The following is a 24369-nucleotide window of genomic DNA, read 5'->3' as shown; positions in this document are numbered from 1 at the left end:
CCTGCACGGCTTGCAATGACTTCTTGATGAAAAGTCTGTAGTTGCTTGTAGTTGTATGTGCAGAGTTTTTCTCATACAGTTTATAACATAGAGTGTGTGTGTGTGTGTGCCTGAGGCCGTGTGTGTGTGTGTGTGTGTGTGTGTGAGAGAGAGAGAGAGAGAGAGAGAGACAGCGGCTGAGGGTGAGCATATGAGAGAGACAAAGAGCGAACGTGTGTGATTTGTGAGAGATAGAGACAGAAGATGTGTGTGTGCATGTGTGTGCGTGTAGTTGTCAGAAGGTCTGCAGCGTGACATGGTCGACTTCCGTTGCCCACTGCATGCTGTTGCCATGGCAACCTGCGTCATCGCCAACCTGCGCTGCTCCAAAACTGAATCATTATCACTAGACGAGTGTGGAAGAGGAGTGAATCACTATCTTCAGACACTCAGACACACACACTTTCTCTCTTTTTCTCTCTCATACACACACGCTCACGCACGGCTATAGACAAACACACACACATACATACACCCCACCTACATGCACACACACACACACACAGACACACACACACACACACACACACACACACACACACACACACACACACTAACTCCAACTCATCTTCACACTCCCACAGATATAAAGTGAACACCTGGGACACACACAAGTCAGTAGTCAAGACCCAGATGGAAACAGGCAGAGGAGTTCAAATCTTAAAGGCTCGATTCATTACTACAGTGTGGCACCCGGTACATCAGCCTCCTGCCCCACTTCCTGCCTTTGTTTGGGGAATACACCACTGGATGCAAAACATTTTCTCCTAACTGAGGTTTTCACGCAAGGACTGACAGTGTTTGGCACCCAGACAAGACTTTGATGTGAATTTTGCAGCTGCTAAACATTTTGCGAGCCTTCAGACAGAAGTTTGTATCCGGGTAGAGAGCGAGTCAAGATGGTGAGCACCAGGTTTTGACATCGTAGTTGGCAAAACGGTTATGTACTCACTGGCTTTTAAATATTTAACACCAAAGGCTCTCCACCACACAAACATAAAAAAAAAAAAAAAAAAAAAAACAGAGGCAGAATGGAATCAAAGATAACTTTTAAAAAAAAATTACAATAAAGCACAGCATTAAAAACTCATGACGTACTTAAGTCTGGAATTTGGAAATATTAAAGTTTATGAAAACAAAGAAAAAAGAAAGAAAAAAACATGGTAAGTTGAAGAATTTTTAATGCACGTGAATTTGTATTTATTTATTTATTCATAATGGTTGTTGTGATTAGACCCAAAATTTGCATGACCAAAGAAATTCAGGATGGTCACCCTCATGCACTACAAGTGCTTTCAAGGATGAAAGTGCAACTTTATTCATTTTCAATTCAATTTTAATAATAATATCATTGTTTTATTTTGTATAAATAATGGATATTTTCCAATACATGAAAACATTAATAAAATCTAGAATCAGTGAATGAAGATCCTGGTTTATATATTTAACACACACAGATCAGTCGGACTCGTAGTGCTCATGCAAAGTCTGTACATTGTAATGGATGTGATTTAAAGTATAGCACAATATAAGAGTCAAGTCAAAATGCACTTAAGTAAAAATTAAGTTCGTGACATTAAAAAAAAATACTCAAAAAGTATAAGTTCATGAAAGCTACTCAGTTACAGTCGATTAAGTAAATGTAAATCATGACTTCCACCTCGGTATTACATTCGTTTTTGTGACGGGGCTACTGGGCCACAAACTTTCATGCAGGCTTTACACGGCATTGTTATGGTGTGAGCACTTACTTTATGACATTCATATTATTCTCTTATACAGCTTTATGTTTTGCCTTCAGAACAATTTGCGGACTGATATAAGTCCTTTTGCAGTTCAAAAGTTGGAACCCTGCCCAGTGTCTTTGAAAAGCCATTGCCGAAGATAAGAGAGATTTTTTTTCTCCTTTTTATCTTTGCTAACACAAAAACCATCACATGGAAACCTCCTCCGGTACCAATAAACCACCCCTGTGTTACATTCCTTGGTTTTGTCCTGGGATCATTAATCCGCCCGACTTTCTCTGCACGTTCTAACTCCATTTTCAGCTATTCAGCCTGATCGTTGTTTCTCAAACTACAAGTATAGATTGGAGGCCTGAATGGATCATTGTTGTACTGTTGTTCGAGTCCCATGTAACAACGATTGCCAATATTGTAAAGAGCCTTGTTCCACGAGTGAGAAAGCTCAGGAAAGCTCTCACCTGAAGAAACACACACACACACACACATACACGCACACACACACACACACACACACGCACACACACGGGGGTTATTGGCTTTAGCTGTGCTTGTTTTTTCTTGTAAAAAGTCCCAGCTAGTAGCCCAGCAAACCTAGTCTTAATGATGAGTTTTGTTGTTTTTGGCTTAGTTACTTTTAATCCACCCACACTCACTACCACTGCAAATCTCCATATTTCTCTCTCAATTTCCACACGACTGTGATGACAAACCCGGCTTAAGGAGGAAAGCAGGTTGTTGTTTTTGGCTTCGCTCAGCCTATCCTCTATCATGAAGTGTCAGCTGCTTGGAATGGTTTTCTCCTTTACATTCCCATCCTGACAGACGTCTCAGCATTCACTTTGCTGCTGTTGTTGCCTGCTTTGACTTTAAGTATTTCAACTGTGCAAGCTCCCTGATTGTGCATTCCTCTCCCTCATACCTGCAGCAGCAGAGCAGGGTTTTTTTTTTTTTTTTTTTTTTTTTTTGGACAGGACATAATAAGCGTGCTTGCATTAATTATGCCATAATTAAACACATTCCACGCATTCCCATATTCTGCATTAAAACCCTCGTATTGTGTGTTTGCTCATTAACAACTTTTTTTCGGTTTCTACGTTTCTACGGTTGCAACGTCAGATGCTAATTAAGGATGAGGATCAGCACCATTCCAAACCCTCCAACCCTGTGGCTCTCATTAATTTTTGGATCAGAGCCACTGTGGCAAGAGTAAGTTGTTGCAAGAGTCACACAAGTTATTTCGGCTCATTTTAAGGGGAATATTTTTTCCTATTTTTGTAATGTCTTACATCGCATGGTTTTGTCATAGTTCGGCCCTTTCATATCACCCCCAACTCTTACCATTCACTGTTCAAACACAGTACTCGAAAACAGCTGCAAGTATCTTTATCTTTAAAATAGTAGGGTTAGTAGATTCATTATTTGTGACCTTGTGTTTTTTTAACCACACATTATGAATTCAGTGGAAAGCTGATTTTTGATCGGATAATGCATTGATTTGACTTAAGGTGTATCTGAAGAGTCAAATTTAAAAAAAAAAAAAAAAAAAAAAAAAAAAAAAGTAAATTAATTGTCAACCTGTTATATTCTGGCCCATGTGGCTCAGCTGCACTCCGACTGATTGTTGTCTTTACAAAATCTAATTTCATTTTTAAGACCAGCATCTGCTGCATGTCTGCCCTTCTCTTTTCAATCACTTTCAAATAAAGCAGAACTGCCAAAAAATAATCTTAAAAAAAAAAAAGATTGATGTCTATACTTAAGAATACATACAAATCTGAAAGTGCAAAAAATTGTAAGGTCTATGGTGGATATACATGCAGTGCCATGAACACCTAATACGGAAAATCTGCTCATATAATATTTGATCACATTTGGACCAATCCTAATATTCCTATCTCATAAGATGCTCTATGTCATTAAAAAAAAAAAAAAAAAAAGCCGCTGTTCATCACTCAGTGCCTGAAATATATACAATCCAGTTTTTGAAATATGTTACCAAAGACTAAAGATACTCACTATCCTTCTAAAAACACTATTATTTGTTTTCAAATAAATGCAACTAATTATTTTGTCAGAGTATAGGTATCTTTTTCGAAATGATGTATATTTATTTATCTTTTATCTCTTCACGTTTGGATGAAGCCCTTTACCGTGCGAGTCCATTGTGCAGGTGCATATCTGTGACGTTGAGTGGCAGGATCAGGACAGGCGGATTAATTAGCAACAAGGAAAACATTCTTGATATCTGTCTGGCGGGCGTTCACATCTCCGCCATGATGTATTCATGCCAAACATTCCTGCTCCACCTCTGAAAATGTTGGCTCCCGTAATCCACCGCGATGAGATGAGAGTGTGTTTTCTTTGGCATTTTTGTCGTAAAAGATTTTAAAATAGATACTTGTAGCTTCAGTAAATGTATCTGTCATATTAGTAGACTCCTCAGTAGTGCCTCATGTGTTTGCAGACAGCATGGCAGCAAACATGACAAAGATGATGGATAATCTGCACAGATTAGTTTTACAGTATATTTACACATCACCAGCCTCTCATTCATTTTCTATGGCAATGCCCAACAGCATGGAAATCTGGGATTGGGAGCAAAGTGAGGCGTGCATTGATAGCATTTGAAATTCGTTTCTCGGCTGCATAGAGGTGAGAATAATGAACTTTAGTAAAATGTCTGATGATGAATTTTGCCAGGTTGCAGCCAATCAGATTGAATATGGTGTGCCCTGAACTCTGATCCAACATTTAAACTAGACAAGGTACAACTGTGAAGCAAAAATCAGCCACTGCGCTTTACTTTTCTGACTTAAATGACCATGTCAGTGATTTTGAACTTTTGGCCCCTTTACCACAGTTTACTCATGTTTTACATTGCAACATATTACAAATGTGGATTTTAGTTTGAAACACCTACTGTATAATGTTCTGCTTCTGTGGCAAACCAAGTTTTGCTCATTCATAAACAACAGAACTGATGATTTGCTGTGTAAAGCAAATGTTTCCCCAGGGGACTATTTTCTGGTGGAGGGATTGTTTCACCACGCTAAATTTCAAGTCACCAAAACACAACAGTGCTGCTGCTTTTAGGGAAATTAATGTGGATGGCTTCATTACGGTAATGGGATACGGGTGTGAAAGAAGCTGAAATCACAGTCGCAGTGGAATAAATGAAACCAACAGCTGGATAAAAAGGAAGAAAAAATGATTTTGGAGTTCTAAAATACAGCTGTTTGCTTTGCGAAAAGATGAGCAGAAACATGAAGTGTCTACTGTACATTTTTAAATATTACACCAAACATGCAAAAAAAAAAAAAAAAAAAAAAAAAAAATCACTGGTATGGTTGTTTAAAATATGTACAGAAAGAAAGTTTGATGGACAGTTTAAAAAGCATTGTTTGAGGCTGGTCTTCCCTGTTTGGCCATAGTTGTTCATAGAAACGACAGCAGGCCAGCAAGTGGAGCATTCAACCAATCATAGAGCTGAATGTGACGTAGCAACCTTGTTGTCATGTGACACTGTGGACAGCGAGATGGCGAGAAATGGAGGAGAAAATGATCAGCGCTAATGATGAATTCTGAAGCCAATCCATGGTCACAACAGACCAAAAACGGCAAATTCCCCAGTTACAACATAATAATTCTCTGTGCTTTTTTGACTTTTTTGTGAAACACCCACGGGTAACAAACTGCTGGCGAAGAAAGCGATACGTTTTGCTCTCATGATGGTCACCTTTAAATGTACCGTCATATTTCATTTCCTCCTGCTGAAAATGTGTACCGCTCAGGATTTGCACACTATAGACAGCAAGAAAGTTATCAGAGGAAATGTCAGAATAAGTGCATAAATTTACTCCTACATCACAGAGGCAAAGCATCGCCTTAGTGTTTAGAATCACCTTTTTAATTGTGCTAAATATTTTTTGGCAGTTTCAAGGACAGGTGAAATTACAAAGGCAACACTGCTGTCACACACCTTGAACTCCCTCTCACTGTGGCGTCTCTGTTTCTCGCCGCTCGCCTATCTATGAGCTGCTTTGCGTGACACACACACACACACACTCTCACACACACAAACACAGACACACAAGCACAGGTTTTGGTGGCCTTTCTCATTTCCTGTCAGATATTCGGAAACGCATTCTCCTCCTCGCCGCAACCTCAACTCGACACCTGCATCCAGCACAGAGGCTTATTTCTTTCGGCGAATGCGATGTCTGTCATAACCTGACACATAATATGGTAATTTACAAAAACAGAAATCCTCTAACAAAGATAAGACTGTTGTGTTTGGCTGGCACGGACTCCGTTAGGAACATGCCATTTCTTATCAGCCTGTTGATGTACAAATACACACACATCGGACTGATGGATGGTTTGATTTGATGCATTGTGTGTGTGTGTGTGTGTTTGATATGCGTTCATGTAGCAGAAAGCTGAAGAAGCAATAACAGCGTACTGTATTATTGGGCATGAGGATAGTAATGCAAGTGTGTCCATTGATTGTGGAACAGTGGGAAAGCAGGGGAATGTAAAGTCAAGGTCGGATGTGTGTAGGATCAATCGGTTTGTTTTTCACACTCTGCTAAAAGGTCACTTTACCTCTAGTGTAAAACGTTATTTTTTCTTCTTCTTTTTGCAACAAATAGCCACTTGACTGGAAAACTGGTCAGCTGCAGAATAGTGTAAAAAAAATATATAATTTGCATTATCGCACACAGCTGCAACACACACACACACACACACACACTTTCCAAACGCTTTGAAAGAGTTGAAGGTACTGTAGGCTGTTTGTACCGTATAAAAAGATAAACAGTGGCATAAAGTATTATTTCTGAAAGCTATTTGTGTCACTGGTATCTATCTCTCCACTGAATAACATCTGGCTCATTTACTAAACCTCCTTGTTCTAATGCTGAGTTTTTAAAACAAGATAATGAATGTCTAACTCGATAACCGTACAAAGGATGGAAAAAAAAATACAAGGTTGTAATGCTATAGCTTCATTTGAAAGACTGGCATTAAACTGTGCGACTTGAGACAACTTAAGTAAAGTAGCAACAGAAATAATGTAGCATTTCTCCACATATTTAAGAAAAGAAAAAAAAATGGAGTGTGGCTACTTTGTTTGAGTTGACTGGCGTAAACCTTCCAAATATTTTTTTTTCTTCTTTTTTGCTTAAACCTAACCCTTTACAAAATCTGCCAGTCATTTCAAATATTTGGCCTTGTATTCTTTGTCCATCCTCAACTGCAAAAAACAGCTAAAAACTGACTTCACTAAAATTCTACTAATTAATTATTAGAAAATACTAAGTAGCGGTATCGTCTGTGTTACTGACACTACCAGCAAGCAGACCTGACAGCCCCGTTAGACACACTACTTTATGTGTTATTTTATGTTATTTTATGAGTTTATGTTCTTGTTTACAGCATTTTTGTTTTGTTTCTTACAGCACTGTTGTTTTTGTTGTTGTTGATGTTGTTTGTGTTTCTCTTCAGGCTTTGCATTGTTTCAGAACGTCCCAGTGGAGGTGGTCTCACGCTAAAGGAGACGGACACAAACAAGAGTGAAAAAAGAGAGAAAGGATGTGTTTGTGTGTCTGTGTGTGTGTGTGTGTGTGTGTGTGTGTGTGTGTGTGTGTGTGTGTGTGTGCGTGTTAATAAGAGAGAGACATGGGGGGGCAATGGGGAAATAAAGGGTGGGGGGGCATATGCACGCATCAACAAAACAACAACATCATAAGTAGAATAAAGGGAGGTCAGACAGCAGGGGGCTAGAGCAGGATGGTGTAAACACACACACACACACACACACACACACACACACACACCGACACACACACATCGTCAGGTGGATGGTCCATTATCTAAAGGTAGAAGACCAAGGTAGACCACTGGGATGTAACAGCCTGATCAACCAATCACAGAGAGCCTACAGAGACCCATAAAAGCCTCCCATTGGATGAATTATTCAGATCAGAAGGACAGAGACAACCATTAACCTACATCTTCATCAAACACACACACACCCACACACACACACACACACACACACACACACACACTCTGCTCCTGATATAGGCACCTGGGTTTCTGACTTTTCTACACACCATACAAGCCCCTGTTGTCTATTAAGAACAACTCACTCCAATAGTCTATTTTTACACACGCCTTTACCTTTTTAGTCTTTATCTCCCCTTTTTTCCACTGCATTCGTACAAACACCATGAATACCACTCAATTTCATAACTTCGCTCAGTTCGGCGTCCTGTTTAAATTTAGAGCCTCTGCCCTGTTTAGACCTCTCACTGCTCTGTGTATCCACACTGGATACACATGCAGGTGTTCACACAGCCTTATTACAATGGATAACTAATACTAGTGTCTGAAAAAAAAGGAAAAGAGAAATTGTTTGAAAGTAGCAGTAGTTTCCTGTTAATTCCATGCTGGTAATTCTGCTGGAAGTCAGACCAAGAACAGGAAACAGAGAAGTTCAGAGAAGTGGTTTTCGATTTAGAGAACAAAAAATGTCTTTTTTTTTTTTTCCAATTGACATGCTCTTATGTGATCAATTAGGAAGGTTTCTGAAAATAAGTAGCTGTAACAGAGGCAACAGAGTATACTTCCTGACTCGTGGGGAGACAGTGTGCTCTGACAATATTTGGTTACCGGCAGATTAGTTTAGCAGGTTTTCAACCCGCCTGTCAAAACACTCAGCACTTCCTCCATGAGAAAGATAGATTTCTATTCCTCCCTGTCTGGCACCACCACCATCACTGTTTTTAGCTCGGAAATGTGTGGCTATACAAATCACAGGTGTGTGGTGCTACATATAGAGCATCAGCACTCTCATTACGCTTTTTGGAGGGATATATATTTTTTTTTTTTCTGGGCCAGATATGCAGCGCACTATATGCCTCGTCACGAGCTCATTAGGGAACATACAGCTTCTCAGTAAGTCACCGTTCATGTGGTGATATTTTATTTTGAGGAGAAGTGATGCAGTGCAACTTGTTGTTAGTATACAGTTTGTAGTGGTGTGTAGAGACTAGCTACTCGTCCAGATATCTCCCCTCATCCCCACACACACACACACATACACACACACACGAAACTCCATACTGAAGTCGCCGTGTTAAATTAATCATTGGATGACTCCCAGCCAATCATGCATGCATGCATGTAAAGCCACTCGTCAATACCAGTGCACACGTTTAAGCTCTACAACACTTAAGCGAAAGAAACATGATAACAAAGAGCCTCACTGAGCATAAAAAAAAAATATTTATTAATGTACTGTTTATGTATTGCTCCCCCACCCAGATCAGCCTGTTTGATAATACATGATGCTGACACATCCCAGTGTCTAAAACGTTACAGAGACAGAAAAACCACATGTGCAAACATAACTGGACATTTTACTACCTGTGTGTGCACATATCAAGTCAGGATGTGTGCGCGCTTATACACACACACACACACACACACACACACACACACACACGCACTTGCAGGCAGCATTGTTTGAGATTGTGGACGGGGTAGATGTATGGAGAATATTTGATTAAAAAGGCTACAGGGTCAGACACAGACACTTTCCGAGTTGCAGGAGAATTTTTGCAGTACAACACCATATAACAGAGTAAAACCTTGTTTATCCCAACCCCCGGAACAGCTAAACTGGTCAGCAAATTAAATCTGAATCTTTCAGAAGAACGGCCATTGTAAGTTCTCAGATGGCTAATGTTTCCAAATGTCATTATCTAAAGAGTGCACATTTGAGTAGCCTCTGCATCCATTAATAATAAGGAAAGCAGAGGCTGTGCACTTTCACTGATGTTTAAAATTCACATTTCAAGTAGTTTTCCGTGACCACACAACTGTTCAAAATGGACCTGCTGGACTTATTAGATATGCATTCTCAGGTCAAGGCCTCTTTTGTTTCTGAGAGAATATGTTTTATGAAGAAATTAAGAAAAAATTTTCCTTTGTTTTTTGTTCCAACTTGGTATGACTTAATATGAAGCTAACCGATATTAGTCCTTGCAATGTCAGACAAGCTGAATCAAGAATGATAATTTACAAGGCTAGTTGCTTTGGTTTAGTTTTAGTGTCCTTACATATCTGTCCAAAATGCTTCAAAATTTAGAAAAGAAAGAATAAAAGTGAAGTGAGGGCTCAGAGGAAAAAAAAAGAAAAGAAAAAATAATCAAGCTGACAAAGTGTGAACTGGGCAGTGGGAGGGTTATGACATCAAAAACTCATCAAGCAGAAGAACGGTACAAAAACGAGAGCATACATAATAACAAGCAAGGGAAATAAAACCAATTAAAACAGCCCTGATGCAATTAATGATAAAAGTGAAAGAGTAGTAAGGCGTGTGAGTGTGTGTATCTGAGTGTGTGTGTACATGTTGTGAGAGAGGAAAAAAACAGTCATCGCTCTGTAGTTGAAAATATTCAGACTTGTTGCTTCAGCGCCGTCGAGACTTTCAGGGCTCTAGTTTCCCGGCGCAGCGCGGGGTGGCGCAGTGAGGCGAACCCCGCGCAGAGCTAGTTTCGACCGGCGAAGCGGGAGAGGTGGACAGTGTCCAAGTTTCGCAGGCGGAGGTTCGCCGAGATGGGAGTGGCGGCGCAGCGGGGGGAGGTGCCGACAGATTCGGCTTGGCGCAGTGACAGTTTCGTGCTAAAAGGCTTCGCCGAGGTGCGCCAAAAGCTCGCCATCTGAAACCACGTCTACTTTCAGCGCAAGGCGGAGCGGAGCTGGCGCAGTGGAAGTTTGGCTGGCTGGCGCACATCACCAAAACCTCACGATCAGCACAAACGGTGCCAATCTCCTTTGATCTGACCTCAGCTGTGACGGGACAGTTGATATGGAGATATATGTATGTGCTGATTGTGATCGTAGCATTGAATAGTGTTTTTTTCGGTATTTATTGCATCGTTCATGTGTCTAACATCCCGGAAGCCTGCCTGTGAGGTTTTGGTGACGTGTCCGCACTGCTCGCCGGTCTCCGCTCCGCGCCTGTCTCCTGAGCTCCGCTCCGCCCGCGGCAGTAGACCTCCATGTCCGCTGTGTAAACTTTCATTACGCCTTCACGCAGCGCATTTTAAAGGCAAGGACAGGGGCTCATTTGATTGGTTACATGTGAATCGGCTGTGTCAAACCCACTCCATGCCTTCTCTCCTCCCCTCCGCCGGTAGGAGGGATTGCGGAGTACTTGCGCCACCGAGAACGGCGTGCCAAACTTGGAAAATCCGCCTGGCCACACCCAGTTGGCGAAGCGCATCTGCGCTACGCCCCCGCCTCGCCTGGTCTGCGAAACTAGAGCCCCAAGTGTCTGGTGTGAACTTGTGAATTCAGCTGTGAGAGAGCTTTCCAGGGCGAGGACATGTATACCGAAGCATGGCATTTACAAATAAAAATGCATCCTTGATATGCAGTATGTTTATGCTGAACATGGGTAGAATAGTTAGTTGAAAGAAGTGTGGACTTGAATGCTCAGTCCAGCTACAGAGGACAGCTACCATGAAAAATCTCCAAAAACAGGACCCTAAACATCTTGTTTTTATAGTTTTTTTCCTAAGTTGTGCCTACAACCATGGAAAAAATACCAAGGCACTCTGTCTTAAAGTGAAAAAATATTTATGTCTTTATTCTTCAGGCATAGGCATAGCATAGTTGGCTATAAAGACATTTATTTTTTTGTTTCTACCTTCGTAGTTTTTCTCATTTTGTGCCTTGTTTTTTTCCCATGGTTGTCTGCACCACTTAGGAAAAAAATAATTTAAAAGCAAGACTTCCAGGACCTTTGTGTGTGTGTGTGTGTGTGTGTGTATTCACCTGCACCGCCATCACCACTTTCTCTAAAATTCTCTACTTCTCTTTATCTACTTTCTGACTTAATTAGGTTTAATGAGACATTGATAAGGGAGAACGACTTTTACCTATCATTGTATTTCAGGGAAAGTTTCCCTCATGTTTTCGAACATCTGCCCAGTGTCCACACGTTTATTGATGATTATACAGACTGGAATGAGCATTCAGATGCCTGTACACCAGGTTTCCAAGGCTCTTTGAAAACATGGACACATGGAGATAGATCAGTAGCTGTTAAAGGATGTTGGCTCCTAACAACTTTTACAGCTCAGCTCCTTTGGACTGCAGCGTTCAGTGGAGGGTTGTACTGTACGTGAATGGCTTAATTATTGAAGGATGCACCTTAGTTATTAGTGATGAACTGATCATTATCTGCTGCTGACTTTCTCATGTTAGCCCAGTCAAGCCCATAAAATCAGCGTTTATGTTCTGAAACTACCAAACATCGGGAAAATGGTATGAAAATATGGGCCTGTTGGAGGTTGGAAATTAAAAAAAAAAAAAAAAAAAAAAAAAAAAAAACGGACACATTATGAAACCCATTACTATTTAGTCAGATATTTGTTCATCAGGAGTTGCAAATGAAAAATATTTGACCTGTATTCAGAGCGAATATTTCACCAACCTGAATGTTTCAGCCTTAAAGTGACCTTCATCCTCGTGGGGTTTGGATAAGCAAGGTTCCTCTGTACAATTAAATAAAAATACAGCACAACGCAGTGAGGAAGAGATGAGCTGTTTTCATAGGACACTTTACAGTTCCTACTGTAAAACAGGATGCCAAGCTTTCCTTGGGGTTGAATTGCTTCCAATTTTTTTTTGCACATATTTGTACATATTTTATGTTTCACTATTGTAAATTACATACATTAGATGCTTTGAAAATGTTGTGAAAATGTATGAGCTAGAGATTGAAAATTTCTAACACTGGGGAACATGACAATATTGACTAATAAGTTGTGAACAGGAAGTGAATGTTTTATCTTTTGTGTTGTATCTTTTATTTGCCCTTTGCTGTTATTTTTTTATGTTCTTTATACATTTGGATATACAGTATTTTTTTGTTTTAATGGCTGAACTATCCAATGCCAAGTGCCTGTGTTACATTTATGTGGTTGTAACGGACATACATCACAGTACCTCATTTATGTGCTTTTCCTTTGACTATTTAAAAAAAAAAAAAAAGAAAAAGAAAAAGAAAGAAATGTACTTCCCCTAGTAGGAGCACAAGACATAAAGCCTCATTCTGCAAATTAAAGGAACAATACATCTGAAGTAACTGCACAATGACAGCCTTCATGCCTCTCCACTGTGAGAGTATTACCTTCAGATGGGTCATATCATACACATATAGATTCAAAGCTCTGCATTAAAATGACCTACAGCCGTAGTTTTGATTTCTGTAGGAGTTGTTGGCCATGATCCTCTTCCATAAATTGTGTGTTGTGGCTTCAAAGCTACGCTCAAGAGGCTGCTCTGTATAATTGCTTGAAAGGCTCATTTGGAAAAAAAAAAAAAAGGTATAACTCCTCCAGAAGAAAGACGGGATATTTTTTAATAAAATAAATCATTCATTGGTGTCATAAATGTGTCTTTTTCATCTAAAGGTACAAGTGCTTTCAGGTGTGCGTATGTGGCAGTGCGTATTTCTAACTGAGCGTTACTTTATTTTTCTGTACAAAAGGCTCAGTCAGACACAATAAATGAAACCTAACATATCCGTGCCCACTCTGTCTTTGAAATGCTGCTTTCTTGTGTCCTCTTCTCTTCTTATCACTTTCTTTCCCTGTCTCTTTGGCTTGCACCACTTCTTAGCAGCAAGCAGCAAAAAAAAAAAAAAAAAAAAAAAAAAAAAATGTTTTAAGTGATTACTGCTTTTCCTTTTTTTAGCGCATGACTGCGAGGGTGTTTTTAACACTTTAGCAGCAGTGAAGCAAGTGAAGCTTTATTTTTATTGTCACTTGTGAGCTCCCAATGTCTCACTTTAACGTATTTACATTTTACCTGTTTACAAATCTTTTAATACTCATCTGGATGCTTTGATACTCCTGACAGTTTTAAAGGAATATGCCAACATCTTGGGCAAAATACCCTTTTTCAGACTGAGAGAATCTACCATTTTCACCTCTGTGCGTCCAGTGGTTGGGTTCTATACGGGTAGCATTTTGTGTTAGCTTAGCATAAAGACTTGAAATCTATGGGAGTCATTAGCCTGGTTCTGTCAAAGAGAAAAAATAAATTTTAAAAATGGTTATTTTCCCAAGACACTGGAGTATTCCTTTCATGTCATAGTAAGGTTTATGGTATAGAAAGAATTATACCGCTTTGAATCGGCTAGTATAATGATTTGTACAGAATCTTTGAGTTTGGACAGATCCAGGGTAAGAAATGGGTTACTTTAGTTTACTTTAGATTACGATTTAGGAGGAGGTTTGGGATTATAGGCAACTCTACGCACCACAGCCAAACACAACCACAGCCTTACTTACAATAGGGTTACTATAGGCTGACTGTGTCCATCCTGTCATCTATATGAATGCTGCATGATGTTGTTTCCAGCTGTTGGCATGCAAAAAAATGGAATAATGATAGGTGCCACGCTGCAAACTTAAATATGAGTTCTGCACCAGCGTTAAATGAATTTGCTATTTGAATGAATGCTTTAAACCAGTTTTATTTTAGTTCTTTACTGTTGAAGCGGTTCTGGACAGTTGCATGGACAGGTTTCCTTTTGATGGCCCAGCGCTGCTGAACCGATAACGCAACACCCGGTCCTTTTTTCTCACTCACTCCTTCCTTTCTCGCTCCGCTCCCCTCCTTTCCCTCATCTCTGACCACCTCAGTGTGCTTTAAGTAGAAGGAGCCGGTCTCCTGGTGTGTCATATGAGAAGGTGAATGTGGGCTGAATATTAAAAATAGAAAAGATCAGACTCAAAAAGGAAGAAAGAGAGGCAGGGAAAAGCGGGGAAACCAAGAGGATGACAACAAAATAAAAAGGGTGACCGGAAGAGGTTGGTAGATGCATAGAGATGAGAAAGGAGATACATGAAGAGAGACAGACAGATGGAAAGGAAAATATGGACTGACAGAGAGAGAGAGAAGAGGAAAAGTCTATTTTTACCAGTGGGGGTGTTAGTATAGAGAAGGGGAATGTGATAGGCCTCTGCATTAGGCCGAAGAGGAGGAGGATTTGGCTTGTACACGCACATTCATGCAGATTCTGTAACGGCCATTTGCTTAACTGCAGTGTAGAGGAAATCCTACCCATCTATCCATTCTTCTGTTTCTTTATCCTGCCTTCTGCGTTGGCCCTCATCCATCTACCCTCATCCTATCACTTCATCAACCTATTTTAGTCCTTTCCTCTCGTTTTCTTTCTTTCTTTGTAGTCCACTGTCCTTTATAATACTTTCTCAGTGCTTCTTTCCCTTTTTGCCTGTCTTTTTGCTGTTCGGAGACCGAGCACTGATCCGTTTTGGGGCTCAAAAATTAGCCATTTTACTTCAAAGCTACTTGCTATCGTACGCTGCCGCACTATCTCCGTGTCCCTGCAATTTAAATAGGAAGAACAATAAACTATAGGTTGATAGGTTAATAGCCTACAAAATGTGATACACGTTGTTAGACGAGTCCTCACAATTGGTTGCAAAATCAGTTTGGATCCTGAGAAAAATGGCCGTGCCCTCTGGGGAAATTGTTTAAAAACCGTGGCTCTGCCCAGCCTGAAAATCTAATCTGCATCTGTTTCTCTTACTCGGCTCTTTTTGCCCGTCTTCTCTCTTTTAGCTAGCCAATTTCAGTAAATCTGCCACTCTTCTCTTCTCTGTGCCTTCAAACTTCCACTCCTTTCCTGCTCGCTCTCCGTCCTCTCCTCTGTGTCTCGCTCATCTGCATCCATCCCTCTTCCTCCAGATCGATAGATGACTTCCTGTGTTCAGTGGGTTGATAGCAGTGTTTAGAGACCACGAGGTTCATGTTACCACTGCTGCGGGTGTATTTTGCTCGAGTGTGTGTGCGCATGTGTTTGTGTGTGCTCACATCCCTGTGTGGCATGTGTGTCCATGCATGTGCTCGTGTGAATGTGTGCACAAATGCGTTTGTATGGGCCACTCTGTGCGTGTGTGTGTGTGTGTGTGTGTGTGTGTGTGTGTGTGTACTGCACTCATTGCAGTGGGCCCTAAGGAGTTGTAGGGGCTTTTGGGGTCAACGGTGGGAGGATGCTCTTCAGGTCTCCTCTGTCCTGCACCCTCTGCCCTCTGACTGCATTAACATGAAGCGAGAACTCACCACTTGGTTAAGGATCTGGAATGAGAGGGAATTTAAATTTAAGAGAGCTCTTGACTGACAAAATCTGTGCTGTAGTCAGTGTTTTTTTTTTTTTTTTTTTTTTTTTAAATCACAGGCTAAATAAGCGTGTCGTGGCTAAAGTTTCTGCATCAGCAAGTAAAACTGTCAAGTATATCCCAACAAGAGGCTAACAGCCCCACTAGCAGTTTGTACAAGAGACCAAATTGGCGGTATGGGCTGTCTGAGCTAATGAGTGAGTTTTGTGTCGACCCGTGTTGTTGGTAATGGAGCTAAATACAGAGTGAAAAGAGGTTCAAGATGTTCAAGATGTAAATACAATGTTTGCCTTACTTTACAATGAACCTATGATACTGGTATGACATAGAGAAGCTGAGGCTCACAAGAGTACAGTTTAAATCTGCAATTCCTGCAGTAAAGTGATCTTATTTAAAATCCTCCTTCGTTTATTCTGCTTTGGCATTTTGCCTACCCACAATTCTAGGCTGCTCTTGCGCTTCAGAAAGTTACACATGCAGTCAGTATGTCCTGTAAACTAAATCCAGGATGAAAACAAATATCTGTCTCCACACTGCCTACGATACTATGTTAAATATGTGTTTTTGGCACCATGGTATAGATGGTTAACCACTCATATTACTATAGGGTATGTACCATGCTTCTACTGAAAGAAAAGTATACTTTTATACTTTTACTTTTGACTAAAAAGCGTAGATTTTTTTTTTAAATTGTTTGTTTGTTTCTACTGTGTTTTGTTTTTGTTTTTACAGCGATTGCATGATCTTGGGAATGTATTTTCAGCAGTGACTCTACCAAATAACTAACAAAATGCTGTACTGTGGGAATACTTTGATAATGCTAGGCAGCAGTGAGTCTGTGTGATTCTCTTGCTCTGTTTGCCGCCATGCGTTGCTTATCATTTTGATTGTGAAGGTGCATCCCAGCAGCAGTATATTCAATTTGATAAAAACTGAAAAATTGATTTAGCCTTTGTGGGCCGCCACGGTGGGGAAGCAATGAGTAAATTATTGTTGTAAAAGGGCTGCCTGAAAGTGAAAACTAAAATCCTCCCAACTAAAAGCGAAACTTAACTTCAAGCCCCACTTCTATAGAGCCACTTCTGCTGTAGTACTTGATTCATGCGACAAGATGGTATCAGCAAATGGCACCAAATGGTAAGTCCCTTGGCACCAACCAGAAAGTGTGCTCCTTTTGTGGACTTATAACTTGTGGAAGGCTGGTTTTACATCAAGAATCATCATCGGTGCTGAAGTTTTCTTGCATCAAGGCGCTGGAGCCCGTCTTCAGTGCTGCGACCAGTCTTACACTCTAACTTCACAGAGTAAAGCCAGTAAAGTAAGCCAGTAAACTCCTCTCAGTGTTCATCCCTGTGCATGAGACGGCCAAGCTGTTTTAACAGACTGACAGGCCGTGATGTCCTTAAATCCCATAATAGTCTCTCTACATCCATCGCCCTGGAGCAACGTGCATCAGTAAATGGCTTCAGTTTGTCTGGAGTGCGCCCGGAGAGCCTTAGAAAGATCAATGTAGTCACTCACACAATCATTGTTTTAACTCAGCGCAGGCTCTGCCGTAAAACTGCAGCTCCACTCCAAATCTCCAAACCCTCTCGCCTCCACAGCAACAGTGGTGCAGCTTAAAGGCCTAAAGATTGTGCTGTCCAGGCGGATCAGCTGGCTGAAGTGTACAGCATGTGCTCGTGGTGTGGTAGCATCGCGTCTAGTCCTTCTCCTACGTCATCTCTTCATGTTGTCTCCCATCTTCTTTGCATCAGCTATAAAATCTAAAAATACCTGCAGCATGATTCAGGTCTTGTGTTGTGGTTGTCTGAGTTGACTCCCAGTCCCCAACTTCTGCTATACGACCACACAGCACCGCCTCTGGATCATCTGACAAACATTTGTCTAACAAGGAGAATAAGCTCTATTACACCGGCAGAAGTTAGAAATGATTTAGCAGCCTCGCCAAGTGAGTACTTTTCCACAGTAGAATGATTTGGAAACTCATTTTAATACCGGAGCAATTAAGTTTCTGTTATCCCCTTGAACAGCCGATGAGTCAAGTTTTCCATCCTACGTTTTACTGCATTTATTATACTCAAAAATCTAAACGAAAACAATACAGAGAATTTGTCTTTGAACAAAGTCATATGAATTTGAAAAACGACACATTGCTTAATCTAGTGCTAACCTCCCTGCCACCAACATTTGGACCCTAACCCAGACTTTGAAAACAAGCCATGTGTTTTATTGACAGTGCTGAGTGCTGAGCTCCGGTCTCGACCAGTTTAAACATCAGTTTCATGTCTATTAACACTGGTGGGTCAAGACCTGACCCCACTTATACCTTCACCTCTCAGCTCCACCTCTCTCCTCCGCCCTTCCCCCATCTCTACATCCTTTCATCCCTCCTCTTTACCAAATGACTCCCAGTGGACCTTCTGCCATCTCTCTCTCTCCCTCTCTCTGTCTCTCTGTCTGCTTTGCTGTCTCTCTGTCATGCACACACGGCCTCCTGTTGCCCCTTGGCTAAATAGTGTTTATAACGATCTGACCCCGGGACCTCTCTGCTAATGATTTTTAGCCCCTCCCAACACAAAAACACACACACATGCACTGACAGACAATAACCATGTCCTGTTGTTTTTTTCCTTTTCTTACCTTAAGATAAACTCACTGATGAGCACTGAAAATGAGAAGTAATAAACCCCGATATCTTAAACACCCCAAAACTGCCGTGAATGCCTCTTTTACTGAATGCAGAATGAAAACCTCTCCTAATAGTAAAGTTGGCAAACCATCTCCTCTTTAAAATGATTGCAGCTGAAAACTGTCAGAATCCAAAATGGCTGCCTCATTTAGTGCTGACACAGTTTAGATCACAATTTGAGGGGAAAAGAAAGGACCGGCACCTGCCTTGTTAACACAAAATATAGCATCCACCTCCCCCTATTTACAACTAGTTTTTAGGAGAAATTTAAGAGAAAATAGCACTTTGTTTCCCCAGCGTGCCCTGTATTAAATGTGAACAAAGCTGATAGTGCAGTCTCACCCGTAGGGAGAGGGGAGGCTGTCAGCAGTGACACCACTCAACCTATTAACGGTGTCGAATAAAAGAACAGCTGTGTGCGACATTTGTGGCTGGAGGACTCAAATGGAAACAGAATATTTCATCTTTCTATGGCCCTGGAGAATGAATGAAATGAATGAATGAAATTCTAAGTGACAAAAGACTTTTGCGTTGTTTCATTGATCTTGAACATTTCAGTCCAGGTTTTCGGGAGAATTTCATTGATGCTTACAAAGCATGAGCTAAGCATAAGCTTGATGGTCTGGAGCAAATCCTGCGCAAGGCTGCATGTTTCTTTTGACGGGTGAACATGACTGTCTTTGTGAAGGTCTCTAATGAATGTCGTGTTATACGTGTAAGCGCACGTTGAATCTGTGAAATGTTGTACCTTGCACTCAATTGGTGCAGATCCTGTGCAAAACTACTAAGCAATTAATAGGTTATTTGCATACAAACCATGATCTGATGCTCTCTTATTTTTTGTTCTTGAGCTAACTACCCTCCTAAGACTGACACACAGCACAATTACAGGCTAATCTTACACAGGTATTTATCATCAGCCTGCTCACAGCCTGTCCACTTAGGGTTGTCAAATAGGCAAGGCATCATACTGTCAATTGATTGTCAATACTAGTCATTAACTTTATATAAATTCAACAGCAGGCATTGTTATGTACATTCTATCCATTGTTCTTAGGAAAAGCAAATATTTTACAGTTTGAGGCACAGCACTTCAGTGGAACAGTCTTTCCCTTTCTTCAAATCAATGCTCCTGGAGGGTTAGAGCGGCGGCTGTATTTTCAAATACATTACTCAAACAAATAAACCTCATGTAGTTTTATTGGTTGAAGAAAAAATAATGTCCAACCTCCTTCGTTTCGAGTACCCAAGGTCTGCTCATTTTTTTCCACAGATGATGACAGAAATGGGTAGTGAGTGATCCGTCTCCTTCCTCTGGTAAACCTGCTAAACTGTTTACCTTGATTTTTTTTTCTTCCTGTTGTTGGTTTATATGATGTGTCATTTTTCAATATGATGATACTTGACAACCTGCAGCGGATACAGGTAGGCTGCCTGTGAACACCTGTGTAAGACTGGGCAGCAACTGTTCTGTTGTGTGTCAGTCTCACTGAGGAAGATAGCTAGGCTGAAACATGTATGTCCTCCTGTTCTGTGCTAAAAACAATATGCAGATGTAAATGCTTTTTCATGCTTGTTCAAGTGTATAATAAGGACCAATTGGGCGTTACGTTTGGTGAAGAAAGTTGTGTAAAGCGAAAAACTCTTTAGCATGTTTTCAATGTCAGAGACAGGTTGTAATCTGGTCCTATACACAGAAAGATGTTGCCTAAAGTTCTCTCATTCCTCACCCCAACACACACACACACACACACACACACACACACACACACCTATGTGCAGCACCTACAGACTGGCATGTCCACCCACACATAAAACAAACTATTGTTCTCTTTCTGTCCCTCTTCTTCTCACTCTCTCATTCTGTTTCTCTCTCAAGGCCCCCTCAAGCCTCAGTAGTGACACACACATACACACATTCGCACGCACACACACAGACACTCACACACACACACACACAAAAAAAAAAACAAACGCTGTCTCTGTCTCTCCCCCCTCTCTCAAGTCCTGTCAGCAGCACTAGAGCTTGATATGAGGCCAGAGACTGAGGAAAGGAATGATGGGAACCAGTGTTATAATTCAGCAGCCTCCTTTGACCACAGAACCAACAACATGAGAGGGAATACGTCTATTCTCTGCTCGTGGGAAATCAATCTCAACTCATAATACAATGTTTCCAGGCCCGCTCTCGTGCAGTGGAGAGGTCTTGAGAAAGATTCAGTCTGCGGCTGTGAGGTTTTGATGAAGAACAAGTGTGTGTGTGTGTGTGTGTGTGTGTGTGGTTTTAGTTTGCGAGTTCATCATGTGCACTCACTGTAGCTAAGTCTTGAGGTTGTGAGGGTGTGTGTGTGTGTGTGTGTGTGTGTGTGTGCGTGCACTTCCCTGTCTGTGATCAGATCTATGCTCTAACTTGTCCCTGGGTGTATGTTATTCTTCAGCTGACATACAGTGAAGAGCTGATGAAAGGCTGAGGCTAGATAGAAGCATCAGCTACACTCTTAAAAGGCGCCTGACATGCACACACACACACACACACACACACACACACATATAGCCCTACAATTAGACATGAAATAGACAATCGTGTAACACACACCTGTGTTTACATGTAAGGATCTACTTAGATACATTCATTTATTAACCTGTCAGCTTAACCAGTGTTTACTGCACGACCCTGACTCTTATCCCTGAATTGAACTGGAGCCCTGTAGATGGCCACATGTCATGAAGGTATGTGAGCAATAAAGATAATATACAAGCATTGCAAAGGTGTCCGCCCCGTTAGCATAACAAAGTTCTTTTTCCTATGATTTTATGGTCTCTTGACAGTGGAGCCAGCAAACTGTGAGTTCATGTAATTAAAACCATGGTAGTCATCACAAGAATAAACTATATAATTGTATGTGGTTGCTTGATTAGTTAAAAAAAAAAAAAAAAAAAAAAAAAAACACACACACACAAGTGGTTTGATTGTGTCCCTGCCTCTCCATTTATATTCATCCCTTTAAAAGAGGTCTTTTGAAAAGGGAGGAGTGACCACTTTGTGATCCTTGTGAGCTGAGTTGGTGTCAAGACATCAGAAGCACACAAACACACCGATACAAACAAGGGTGTGTGTTGTACTATATTACTGTTAGTTACTGTTAGTAAAGTTAATGATGTGGGGATGCAATTCAAACATCAGGCATTTATCAGTGACGTTTGAGATTATAATTAGTGTTTAAAGGTGAAAGGAAAACACAATTTGTGCTCAAGAGCTTGGATTTTTTCACTCTCTCGTGTTTATTTCTGCGTAGTGCGCATGTTTGCTTGTCTGTGAGAGCATGCACGTGTGTCCGCATGCGAGGCCAAGCGAATTGTAGACGTGATCAAGCGGCGGAGCCTCGCCATGTGAGGAGGAATCAGATATTGTTTACCTTGGCGCTCGAGCTGAGCCGCAGAAAATTAGCAACAAAGTCATGGAGGCGTAACCGACAAAGTTGTGAACATGGATTCAATCTCATCGCCGGGTATTAACTCATTCAATTATGAACTAATAATACCTTCCTTCTGCTGTCAAAACAAGCCATTTATGTGCAATGGGCACTGCTGGTGATGTGTGGTACGTTATGTATCGTGACTGCAGGGTAGGGCTCAGTTTCTGACTCATGACATCGCACCTCGCTCGTCTGTTTCCCCTGGCTCGCTTTATGCATTAAAACCCACCATAATAATTTTGATATGTTGTGTTTGTTTTGACCTCAGTGGGCTGAGCCAATTTCTTGACCCTAGGACCCATTAAACTCTTATATTTTAAGACTATTTTCCAGCGAGAGACTTTTTCATCAGATAGCGGCATAATGAAAATTAAGAAAATGTTAAAGCTGGATGCCTTGCCTCTTGATTTTTACTCCACTGCTTTCCTAGATTACAGCTGTTTGTCTTTTTGATGGCATACATTAATTCCTCCAGTCAGCCTCCAGCTTTGTAGAAATACACTTTCATCTCTCTCTTCCCATTACTTTATCATTAAATCCTGCTTTTATAGCCTGACCTAAAAAATAACCCGGCCTCAACCAAGGAAACCGCCTTCAATGACTAAGTACCTCAAATGTGGTGTGTTTCTGTTGTGTACTGTTTCCCTCTCTTCAGCTGTGTCTTTTGTGATTCGTAACAGCTTCATCTTCTCTCTCTACCACTCCACCCTTTCTTTCTCTTTATCACTAACTGATGAACAACTTAATTCACGTGTGTGTGTGTGTAAAATCAAGAATGCAAGCATATAATTGCTCCCTCATTCTGTCTCTCTTGAAGTCCTCTCTTGTCTGTTGTAGCATCTTAAAACACAACGGCAGTTCAAATGTAACAAAGTTAACTGAGCGTTGTTTATCCCCGCTCTGTCCTCTCACAGGACCTTCTTCAGTAATCAGTAACGACGACGACTCGGCCTCTCCTCTTCATCACGTGTCCAACGGCAGCAACACTCCTTCCTCCTCCGAGATGGGACCTGATGCAGTCATTATCGGCATGACCAAGATCCCTGTTATAGAGAACCCTCAGTACTTCAGGAGCACCAACAGCCTGCTCAAAACTGACACTTGTAAGTTATGCTGTACATGCATGTTATCATCTGAATTATCTCTCATGTGGTACTGAATGAGTTAGATACTGCATGGCTGCAGCCACACTGATTAGTCACTGTTCAGCTAGAGATTGCATGGAGAGTTAATTCGGCCCCTGGCGTTTATTTGCACTTTCTTTGATATCAGAATGCTGGTGCACCAACATGGGTGACAACAAAAAACCTTTTACTTAACCTTTACGGCGTCCATCGATCAGTTCCAAAAAAAAGTTGATACTTTTCTGTCCATCAAAACTGATACAAATCCAACGGAGATGGATGCATCATCAGCAAATGCAGAAACAATTGAAACTGAAAATATGAATTGATTGGAAATCTAAAACTGATTTTGACAGACAGACAGATCAATGTGGCTGCAGATTAAAGCATATTTAAATAACAGGTATGTAGTATATGTGTTTATGCATACACTTGTATTATGTTGCAAGCACTGCCTGTAAAAACATGGCTACAAGACAATCATAAGTAGGTATTTTCAATGGTTCAAGATTGAATAGTGTCAACACTTAGGCTAAATGAACCTTTCTCATGCTTATGACCTCATGTCAAACTAGTGCTATTTCAGCACAAAAGGACTTAAGATAGACCAAACAATTATTCGTTTAGCTAAACATCTTATGTACAGCAACCACACCTACTTGAATACAGGGATACTAGCAAGCTAACAATCGAGTTAATTACTAGGCAGGAACCTTTAGCGGGTAAAAGATACTACTAGAGTTATAATTAGACTCAGGGACTAGCTGGTGGAGCACATGTCCATGGTATATCTGTCAACTTCCTGGTTGTCCGCACTGTTCTGTTTAATTCCCACTACTCATCTTTGCACAGAGGCTTTGCAAGTGCCTGCTACTCTACCAAAGTCCCTAAATTGTCTCTTGACTCCACAGCGACTGACCAAAACCCGCAGGGATTTTGGAACATAGAGTAAAACCTGACTGACGGCTGGAAAGCTACACACTAGCGCTTTAAAATCTGAGCCTTTAATCCCTCCAGATTCCTGAGATCAATTTGTTTCTGATATGCTTTTCAGTAGGAAATCTG

The 24369-nt window shown here is 40.9% G+C and overlaps 1 protein-coding gene across 2 annotated transcripts in view; it reads left to right on the top strand.

The window, feature by feature from the left end:
- ntrk2a (neurotrophic tyrosine kinase, receptor, type 2a) overlaps positions 1 to 24369 on the top strand; it is an 83246-nt gene that overhangs the window by 36739 nt on the left and 22138 nt on the right. For both annotated transcript variants that reach the window (XM_030060997.1, XM_030060996.1), the window contains exon 14: positions 23095 to 23283. In XM_030060997.1, coding sequence (XP_029916857.1) covers positions 23095 to 23283 — 189 coding nt within the window. The remainder of the gene's footprint in view (positions 1 to 23094; positions 23284 to 24369) is intronic.

The sequence above is a fragment of the Myripristis murdjan genome, chromosome 9 (genome assembly GCF_902150065.1).
Source record: "Myripristis murdjan chromosome 9, fMyrMur1.1, whole genome shotgun sequence".
Classification (NCBI taxonomy): Eukaryota; Metazoa; Chordata; class Actinopteri; order Holocentriformes; family Holocentridae; genus Myripristis; species Myripristis murdjan.
The sequence above is the reverse complement of the archived record's forward strand: the minus strand, read 5'-3'. Positions and strand labels throughout refer to the sequence as shown.